The following is a 10,943-nucleotide window of genomic DNA, read 5'->3' as shown; positions in this document are numbered from 1 at the left end:
TCGACCTCGCTTTTGAGCCCAAAAATGGGCCCTAAAAGTGGGAGATCTCGGCTAATATAAGAGGTACGAACTTGCGGATGGTCTCGTTGGATTCAGAAGGACGAAACTAAGATAGAACCGTTAACATTTTCCAGATAGGACCCATAGGAGCCGAGATATCGACCTCCAAAGTTTGGGATTTTTCATTTTTCGGGTATACCTCCCCGTATCGAATTTTTTCACCAAAAATTTTTTTTTTCGAAATTAAACTAACTATACCAGCGGCTTATTCTCATCACGTACATTACGAAAATACCGGGTTATAACAAGATTCGAGTAGAACTAAAGAAATGAGAGCACTTTGAATATTCGGAAAATGTCACTTTTCGACCTCGTTTTTGAGCCCAAAAATGGGCCCTAAAAGTGCGAGATCTCGGCTAATATAAGAGGTACGAACTTGCGGATGGTCTCGTTGGATTCAGAAGGACGAAACTAAGATAAAACCGTTGGAATATTCCCGATAGGGTCCATAGAAGACGAGATATTGACCTCCAAAGTTTGGGATTTTTCATTTTTCGGCTATACCCCCCCGTATCGAATTTTTCACAAAAATTTTTTTTTTTCGAAATCGAACTAACTATACCAGCGGCTTATTCTCATCACGTACATTACGAAAATACCGGGTTATAACAAGATTCGAGCTAAACTAAGGGAATGAGAGCACTTTGAATATTCGGAAAATGTCACTTTTCGACCTCGTTTTTGAGCCCAAAAATGGGCCCTAAAAGTGCGAGATCTCGGCTAATATGAGAGCTACGACCTTGCGGATGGTCTCGTTGGATTCAGAAGGACGAAACTAAGATAAAACCGTTGGAATTTTCCCAATGGGGTCCATAGAAGCTGAGATATCGATCTCCAAAGTTTGGGATTTTTCATTTTTCGGGTATACCCCCCCGTATCGAATTTTTTCACCAAATTTTTTTTTTTTCGAAATCGAACTAACTACTCCAGCGGCTTATTCTCATCACGTACATTACGAAAATACCGGGTTATAACAAGATTCGAGTAGAACTAAGGGAAAGAGAGCACTTTGAATATTCGGAAAATGCCCCTTTTCGACCTCGTTTTTGAGCCCAAAAATGGGCCCTAAAAATGCGAGATCTCGGCTAATATGAGAGCTACGACCTTGAGGATGGTCTCGTTGGATTCAGAAGGACGAAACTAAGACAAAACCGTTGGAATTTTCCCGATAAAACCAATAGAAGCCGAGATATCGACCTCCAAAGTTTGGTATTTTTCATTTTTCGGCTATACCCCCCCGTATCAATTTTTTTCAGCAAAAAATTTTTTTTTCGAAATCGAACAAACTATACCAGCGGCTTATTCTCATCACGTACATTACGAAAATACCGGGTTATACCAAGATACGAGAAGAACTAAGGGAATGAGAGCACTTTGAATATTCGGAAAATGTCACTTTTTGACCTCGTTTTTGAACCCAAAAATGGGCCCTAAAAATGCGAGATCTCGGCTAATATGAGAGCTACGACCTTGCGGATGGTCTCGTTGGATTCAGAATGACGAAACTAAGATAAAACCGTTGGAATTTTCCCAATGGGGTCCATAGAAGCCGAGATATCCATCTCCAAAGTTTGGGATTTTTCATTTTTCGGGTATACCCCCCCGTATCGAATTTTTCCACCAAAAAATTTTTTTTCGAAATCGAACTAACTATACCAACGTCTTCTTCTCATCACGTACATTAAGAAAATATCGGATTATAACAAGATCCGAGTAGAACTAAGGGAATGAGAGCACTTTGAATATTCGGAAATTATCACTTTTCAACCTCGTTTTTGAGCCCAAAAATGGGCCCTAAAAATGCGAGATCTCAGCTAATATGAGAGCTACGATCTTGAGGATGGTCTCGTTGGATTCAGAAGGACGAAACTAAGACAAAACCGTTGGAATTTTCCCAATATGACCCATAGAAGCCTAGATATCGACCTCCAAAGTTTGGGATTTTCAATTTTTCGGGTATAGCACCAAAAAATTTTTTTTTCGAAATTGAACTAACTATAACTATACCAACGTCTTCTTCTCATCACGTACCTTAAGAAAATACCAGGTTATACCAAGATACGAGCAGAACTAAGGGATTGAGAGCACTTTGAAAATTTGGAAAATTTGAAATTAGATGAAAAATTTATTTCGCCATTAATATTCGCTTAAACTGTGTAAGGTTAGATAGTGCATAAAACGGGTACTAATTTTTAGAGTACTACCCTGTATAACTGAAACAAATCATGAAAACCTCATAATAAGTGTTAGTAATTGACCTCCTATAATGTTATAATAAAATGCCATTTAAAATTCAATAAAAACGTTATTTTTAGTAATAAATGGTAAGTCGTGCGTTCAACCGTTCAATAAATATAAAAAACGTCACGGCTCAACTCATTACCTTGCCATCAATATTCAATTATTATATATATTGGTGCCGAATATCTTTGATGTGCTTCTTATCTAATCTATAATTAACTTTTAATTATTTATATAAATTCGAGTATTTATAGAATCCATTATTTTCAGGAGTGACATATCTGAAGTACCGTTGCCAAAATAGCATAAAAAAAAAGTTACAGATCCGTATTATTAGATCGGGTAAAAAGCAGCAGATGAGATGAGGCTCGGGAAGGATTTTATATTCAATTCGACCAAACAACGGTTAGATTCGACCTTGGCTTTGGCACGGCGTAGTCCAGTTCAAGGATAAAAACCTGATCATGATGATGTATGACAACAACACAGACCTGAATAACTGAATAATAGTCGATCATACGCGGACGCTCCATCATAGAAATAAACCATCCAGTGTTGTTTAATAACGATTTGAAAGCGAGTTCGGTGTTGTGCCTGTGATAAAGAGGTGAGTTTTAGTATTTCTGTTATATAAAAATATGCGTCAGTCTTTATTTACATTGGTGTCGTTAAAAATAACGTTTTTACATATATAATTTTACCGCGAAATGCTTACACAGGTGGTTTTTTATGCTCTTTTGTTTTTTTTTGTTTAAATAGAGAATATAGTATAAGTTTATTTTTTAAAGGGGTCTCTGAAAAAATTTGCTCTTTATTGTAAAGCGTATAGTGTAGAATTCTAGATATCCTCTTGGTTAAGGTATGTACATATATGTATTTTGTTATATACCATTGAAAATGTACCGCGAAGCACAAGCGAATGTTACTTAAAGGCACTTGTGTGAATAATTTATAGAGTAATATGTAACCACCCAAATGCCTGGAATAGACTTAAATTTAATTTTACTTAAAGGCACTCGAGAGTAATTTATAAACATCCTGGACACATTGGTCTTTGCTTAGTAGACATTCCTATACAAAATTCAGTGGAGAAACTAGAAAATTATAACGCCTAGAATAAAGTGAAATTTGATTTTACTTAAAGGTACTTAGAAATAATAGAGAATTCGAGAGCATCCGAATGCGTGGAATAATAATAAAATTTACTCCACTTATAGGGATTTGGGGGTAATTTGGAGACACCTAAATCCCTGGAATAAGGCTATCTTATTAATATCTTGGAAAATGAATGAAATAGAGATATCTGTGTCGGCTCTTATATTGAAAAGAATTTGGAAATGTCCGAATGCCTGGAATAAAATTAAAATTTACCCTATTTACATTACAAGGTGGTAAAACTTAAAACGAAATAATTACCCAGTTTTTGTAACACCTTGTTGCAAACAGATTTTTCAGCAAATGATTAAAACCCTCATCCTCAAACTAAAACTACAGAGTTCGTTAACCCAGGGTCAATCATGTAAGTCATATCTTTAGAAATCATCGGATGTTGACCCTTATAATTATTTAAAGATAAATTAAACTGAAGACGTTTTCTACTTCACCTTAAAGAAGACCATAAATCAGACAGGTTTTCAGAATATCGTTTTTTGTTTCAGATGGACCCTTTTAGAGAGTTTCTCGGTCCTACCAATACCAGACAAGAGCGTCTCCTCGTGTTCTTTCGCAATCAAAAATTCGTCGACTGCATATTCCGGATCGAAGATAAAGAAATCAAGGCGCACAAACTGGTTTTGGCCTGTTGCAGTCCCGTTTTCGAAAAAATGCTCTTCGGAGACCTCGCTACCGACGAGGTCCACGTGGAGGATGTCAAAATCGAAGAATTCACACAGATGCTAGAATACATTTACACGGAGAGTATTAGTTTTAGTTCAATCTCAAATGCCTGGTCAGTATTTTACGTTGCTCAAAAATATTTCATTAACGATCTAGTTGAAATATGTTTAAATTATGTTAAGCAAAACGTTACGTTAAGCACGTTGGTTTTGAGTTTTGAATACTCGGAGCTATACAATTTGAATAATATGAAGGTGGCTTACATGCGTGATATAATTCAAGCTGTGGGAAGTGTTATGGAGGGCGATTATCACATGAAACCGTCCACGTTAAGATCTATATTGAACGAGGATCTTTTAATAACAAAAAGTGATCTCGTATGCAAAATTCTTAATTGGGCTTTGGTTGAATGTGAATGCAGAGACCTCGCCGCTAATCCAGAGACCCTGGTACAAATTCTTAAACAGGAAAATCTTTTAAAACATATTAACAAACGATGGTTATTCGATGTAACTTGTGAATATTGTAACGATACGTTGATCATGTGCGACTGCGTTGACGATTGCATTCATAAAACCTTAATGTACCTGAGCAGTGACTCTATTTTAGATGAGAAACAAGACTTAATAGTTCATAATACCAAAGTTTTGCCAGCCATTTGCAAAGTACGAAAAGTTTACAAAATTGCTCGTAGAATAGATTTACATAATAACGAAGAGTTTATTTCGGGTTTATCGGCGAATTGCGATCTAGTTGTGACCGGTTTGTTTCTTTGCACTGAAATGAACGGGACTTTCGATGATTATTCTGAGGAATATAAGGGGCAAGTTATTATAAGGTTTTGTGAACTAGGCTCGGATGAAAACATCGTAAAACCTACAATATTGAACGGTTCGTTTCCATACAACTCCGACATGTTCATACCGCTAAGATATCCGGTTACAATGAAATTATATAATTTGTATAACATACGAATCTCATATAAGAACTTTGGTAGTAAGGAGCGGTCTAGTATTGTATGCAGTTATATGAGTGATGAATTAGTAGATTATAAACGAAGCGGCCTGTTGGGAGAACCTCCGAAATTGTTTTTCTATGATATGTTTGGGACAATTGTGAAAGGGGTTGCGTTTCTGCCCTTATGACAGCTTACAAAAATGTATTTAGATTTATAGGTATTTATTCTTATTTATAAATTAGTGGTGGAAACAAACTAAATAAAAAATGTGATTTATTAAATATATGTGTGTAAAATTACCTATTGTGTTTTTTTTTTTAAATTGAACATAGCTATGCAGTATAGACAAAAAAGTTTTGTTATAGTCGATGAAAATAAAATCGAAACAATACAAATTTGAAATAAGACATTGCTTGCTTTAAGAATTACATTTCCATTTTAAATGAAACTTAAAGGTAAGTTAATATATTTAATGCTGTAGCAAGGATTTTCAATCAGAATATTCGTAGTTTTTTAGAATATATTGTGGTGTCATCAGCGAAAAGCGTATATTTGGCCTTCGCAATGTTTAAAACACTTTTTCCTGAATAGGTGCCACAAACACAACCACTATTTGTACTGGATCCTTTAAATGGGATCTAATACATGGTTTTCGAACCAAGATATCCAATTCATATAGAAGTTCATCATTTCTGCAACGCAAGTAAAAGTTCAATTGGTGAATGTGTATATTTGAGGTCAATAAATCAACGTGGTGAGGTATTATTAGTAAATCTTGTTTGTGCAAAATCAAGAGTCGCACCACACTAAGGTTTACATAAATTCCTAGACTCAGCCGCAGCCATGAAAGATAGAATTTTAGTAAAATATACAGTCCACTAATTAAAGAAATTGAGAAAAAATACGGGGTTTGAAATAACAACCCCGACGACATTTTGAAAGTTTCTATGCTTTTTTTTTCAAATTGTTTATAAGAGGCGCTAATATTTTTTTCTTTTTAATGTCCCCTCATGTCTTTAAGATTATTAGTAAACCAATTTATATATATTGTGGTTGGTAGTAAAAAAACTTTAATACTCTTAGACTGACCCTCGTATATATTAAGGAGCGGGTCACGTGACCGTCCTAATAAATCAAACGCATTTGATTGGCGCGATCATGGCGGCCATCTTGAATACATGTCAAATACGGGGGGGCGTCCGTTAATATTCATTTTTCAGAATATTGTGAAATGCATTATAGATTAAATTTAATACAAACTAATTTTTATTAAATTTAATCATTATTTTAATATAACTTCCTAAATATCTTTTATTTTTTAAATGTCTATGAGGAGCAATAATAATTTGCCCAAATTAGCTCCATCCTTCACATGTTCTGTCTCTCTCACACTGCGATGGAATCCCATACCTACCTACCTAACCTATATTAAATATAGGTTATATTATATTACACAAATTTTGTGTTTTGTATTTGTATATTATACTTATAAACTCGTGTTTTATGGCTGCTATAGTCAGTCGTTCCATTCTATTATCTTAGTGGTTAAAATGTACTTTAATATTATATTTACTTACAAATTATTTTACCTTTTCAACTTGTTTATCCTCTCCCTGTCGGACTGCGGTTGCGGCCTAAACAGAGCAGAGGAATGCAGTAGTACACAGGAAAACGAAATCAAACCCAACAATAAGTATTCCAAAGATGTAAATTCAAACTCACCACACCAATCGAAACTGAGCCACTCTAACATGCAATTAATCAGGAAGGGCACCTTTGAAATGGGCACCAACAAACCGATTTTCAAGGGAGATTTTGAAGGACCCGCTCGCAATGTCACCATCGAACAAGATTTCTATTTGGACACTTACGAGGTTTCCAACCGAGACTTTTATGACTTTGTTAGGGAAACGGGTTACAAAACTGAAGCGGAAACATTTGGGGATAGTTTCGTATTTGAAATGGCTCTGCCCGAGGGTCAGAGGGACTTGTATCAGGACATAAGGGCTAGTCAGGCCCCTTGGTGGATAAAATTGAACGGAGTCACATGGAAACATCCGGAAGGGCCAGGTTCTACTATCGAAGGTATCGTACTAGTAGTAGTAGTAGCATGTTCATGTTAAGGTTATTGAAATTATACAATTATTATGGAAACTCATTTCATCCACATATGTTTCCAAGCAAACAGATGCTCCTTAGAAAATTCAATTAAAAAACAATTAATATTTCATGGTTTTTTGTTCAACAGGAAACTAATCCCAATAATAAGACAATTATTAAAATATTGTTTCAAGTAATGTGGTAAATTGCAAGACCAAACTGGTACAATATAAAACTAATAGTAAGTAGAACATTACATGCTTCGATAACTCACAATCTAATACTATCTAAGAGAACTCTGATGAACTGAAGTCATGCCAAATAGATCAACATCAAACCTTAACTGAAAATTTCAGACTCTTCAAGGTTAAGTGGAAGTCTGTTAACTTCAGATCATCTATCAAGATTTCATAAATTCTTAACGAGATGAAAAACCTTTAAGTCAAACAATAGAAAAGCCGACTCATAGAAATATGTCATTAATAAAAATGGAGCAGGATTGCATACCTGGGGGGCACCACTTACGTAGATCATTTGAACTTATAGTGAACTACATAAATTGCAGTCTATATATTTAATAAGAAGGAAATGAAAAACTCGACTAGTCCAACTTATCAAAGGTTTTAGCAAAATCTGTAGAATTACATCAAGTTGCTATTTGCAATTTATAGCCTCATAATATGCGTTTTGCAGCAATGATGTTAAGTGACTGTCTAGATTTTCAGGGTATTAGAAAAAATGTTCCAGACAGTAGAACTCTTATTTATTAATTTTCTTCAGTGGGTGAAAGAAAAGTCTTTTCCAGGTAGTCAAAGTGTTCATTCTTTCAGGCTTCTAAGTAATTTTTAGTTATATCCAGGTCACTAAAGTTAAATTTTTCTTATTTGCCATGCAGTACTTTTTCAGACTCCGAAAGCTTTCCTTTAATTTATTTCCAAAAGGTACCACAAGATTTTTCCAGGCATCTAAAGTCATCTCCATTTAATTTACAGATTGCTGAAGTTTTTCTTATTCCAACTGTTCCAGGAAGGTGAAACAGGGTTTTTCCATTCAGTTAAAGTAATTTATTATATTCATTTTCAGGGTTTAAGCTAGAGGGTCCGTTGATCTGATAGGATAAAATATGATGTTTAATTCGGTGAATGCAGGTATCAAAGACTTTAGTAGAAAAGTTGGACAAAATGGAGATTGAGCGATAATTCTCCATCAAATTTCTTTCTCTCCGTAGACAAATTAAAAAATGTTTATAGAAGAAACATTGTCAAACCCTGCAGTCTCCTTATTTTTTAGTTTTCTTTAATGATGATAATACTTCAATATGATTTAGTTAGAACATTTTAAGATGACTGAAATCAGCAATAGTAGATTTCCAAAGAAATATGCAAAAGAACAATCTTTACTGTAGGGATTCTAGATGTGTTTCTTTCTCATTGTATAAATTTCCAAAATTTCTTGATATCCAAATGTATGTAATTATTTGTTATAAACCTTATAGGCTGATAACTATTATAACCCAACTAATGATTTGGTTCCTCTCCATGTACTATGTAACTTTCACTATTCTTTGCAATCTTCAACAATATTGAAGACACTTATGCTCTATAGCTCTCTCTGTTATTCAGACCAATATGGAGCCATTTGTCCACTAATTATTTTTTTTTAGACAGAATGACCCATCCGGTGACCCATGTGTCCTGGAACGATGCAGTGGCGTATTGTCGACATTTTGGCAAAAGGTTACCGACAGAATCGGAGTGGGAAATGGCATGCCGCGGTGGCCTGAAACAAAAATTGTATCCTTGGGGAAACAAATTAAATCCCAAAGGCCAACATTGGTAAAAAAACATAGTCTGGTATTGGTGGATTCGGTGCATTTGGTTGTTTCAGGGCCAACATATGGCAAGGGGATTTTCCGAAAGTGAATACGGCCGAAGACGGTTATTTGTTTACATGTCCGGTCGATGAGTTTCCTCCGAATAAGTTTGGACTGCATAATATGGCCGGGAACGTTTGGGAATGGGTACAGGATGGTTGGCAGACAGATCCAGAGGTAAATCATAATTGAAACTATTTAGAAAAAATTAGGTGTTCACATATGTGAGTGATTACTTTGATTTAGAACTCTAAGGTGAAAAAAGGAGGATCCTTCTTGTGTCACGAATCGTATTGCTGGAGGTATCGGTGCGCAGCGCGATCGACGAACACGAAAGACAGTTCGGCAGGGAATTTGGGGTTCAGATGCGCCGCGGATGCCAGATAGCGACATTTTTCACTTCAGATATTTAGGAATTAAAATATTTTTTAAATAAGAATTGCTTTAAACGTTCCTTTTTGCATAAATTAACAACATGGAACTATGGACACTCGACAATAGGAATATTTGAAAAAGATCTATATGAAATAAACTAAATGAACCTCCAAAAAACCAAAGTAAATGTAACAATAAAAAACACTTAAATACTATTAAAAGGAAGTGCTGCTTTTGACTTATGGGTTTGGTAAATACATGCTTAGCTATTTATCCAAGTAGTTCAATGAGGACTATTCTGCGAGACAGGTATTATGCAAGACTGGTTCTAACATAGTAAATGACGCGTGGTCTATAGAAAATGAGAGGAAAGAATTTATTCGAATGTTCTAAATGAATTTTACTGTACTATTGCTAGAAAGCTAATTAAAGCTCTTATTCCTGAAGTTGATCAATTGGCATTTTTATAGGAGAAACATTTGTGTTTAGCCACTCTTTAGAAGTTCATGAAATACGATTAAAAATTTAAATTGTTTGGCTTATGTTAATAATCATTGCTTTTGTTTTGGGAACCTTTCCGAATATTTTGAGGAAAACGATCAAACTTTAGACCTATAGCTTTGCTACCTACACGGATCTATTTTTGGAAATAAATACAATTTTAAGTACTAGCCAATATGGGTTTCAAAAAAGTCGGTTTTTTCGGTCTTCTGTGATTTCAAATCCCCGAAAAATGTAACAAAACGACGTCAAATATGATGAAAAATATTTACAAATTACCTGAACTTTTTCAAGACAAATGCCTGGAATTTTTGTTTTTTATTTTCTGGAAAACATGGATTTTTTTGGAAACTTGGAGAGAGTATAAAAATTATTTTTTGTCTTCCAGGAATTGGACTTTATTCTGTGATTTTTTTAAACTTGCAGAGATTCACGGATTTTTTTTAAATCCTTGGAAAATGTAAAAATTGGCACCAAACTCTTGGTACTTGGAAAATATTTAAAAAATCACTTATAATTCCTTATTGAAAAATAAACAAGTATGTATGGATTTTCTGGAAAACAATAATACATTTTGTTTTTGGGAATTCTGGCGTTTTTGAAAACAGAAAAAGGTTGAAAATCTATTTTTAACTTCCAAGTATTTGACTTTAAATTCCTTGGAGACATACAGTACCGAGCAAAAGTGGAGAAACATTATATTTAATAAATATAAAGCCAGAATAATCGACTATTGCCAATAAACAAATACTCACATTAGGTTCAAAGGAATGCAAAAACATATTTGGTATTTATAAATTCTTGCAACAAAAACAATCTATTTGCTTATCTTTATTTTATGAGGAGCAAAAGTAGAGAAACATTTTTAAAGTTCTTAGTTTATGTTTGCTTATTGAAAGAAATACACAATATTTTGTTAATTAATAAAGAATAACCTGCAAATATGCCTCGAGGTATTACTTTGGCGTTATGTATAAAACAGTTGATAATATCAAAATA

General features: G+C 34.4%; 2 protein-coding genes across 3 annotated transcripts; both read left to right on the top strand.

Annotated features, from left to right (window-relative positions):
* The first annotated feature begins 482 nt into the window (after window positions 1-482).
* On the top strand, window positions 483-5,394 carry LOC126745555 (uncharacterized). Of its 2 annotated transcripts, none has more exons than XM_050453435.1 (2): window positions 483-2,908; window positions 3,960-5,394. In XM_050453435.1, exon 2 carries the CDS (start codon window positions 3,960-3,962, stop codon window positions 5,280-5,282), a length of 1,323 nt encoding a protein of 440 aa, XP_050309392.1. In that variant the 5' UTR covers window positions 483-2,908; the 3' UTR covers window positions 5,283-5,394. The 2 variants fall into 2 exon arrangements, with proteins under 2 accessions (XP_050309392.1, XP_050309393.1); XM_050453436.1 differs by lacking the exon at window positions 483-2,908 and adding an exon at window positions 3,000-3,160.
* A 1,124-nt stretch (window positions 5,395-6,518) lies between these two features.
* On the top strand, window positions 6,519-9,681 carry LOC126745558 (formylglycine-generating enzyme-like). Its single transcript, XM_050453438.1, has 4 exons — window positions 6,519-7,180; window positions 8,859-9,030; window positions 9,083-9,245; window positions 9,315-9,681. The coding sequence occupies exons 1-4, from the start codon at window positions 6,646-6,648 to the stop codon at window positions 9,453-9,455; spliced, it is 1,011 nt and encodes a 336-aa protein (XP_050309395.1). The 5' UTR covers window positions 6,519-6,645; the 3' UTR covers window positions 9,456-9,681.
* Window positions 9,682-10,943: the final 1,262 nt, after the last annotated feature.

This window comes from Anthonomus grandis, chromosome 16 (genome assembly GCF_022605725.1).
Source record: "Anthonomus grandis grandis chromosome 16, icAntGran1.3, whole genome shotgun sequence".
NCBI classification, from domain to species: domain Eukaryota; kingdom Metazoa; phylum Arthropoda; class Insecta; order Coleoptera; family Curculionidae; genus Anthonomus; species Anthonomus grandis.
The sequence above is the reverse complement of the archived record's forward strand: the minus strand, read 5'-3'. Positions and strand labels throughout refer to the sequence as shown.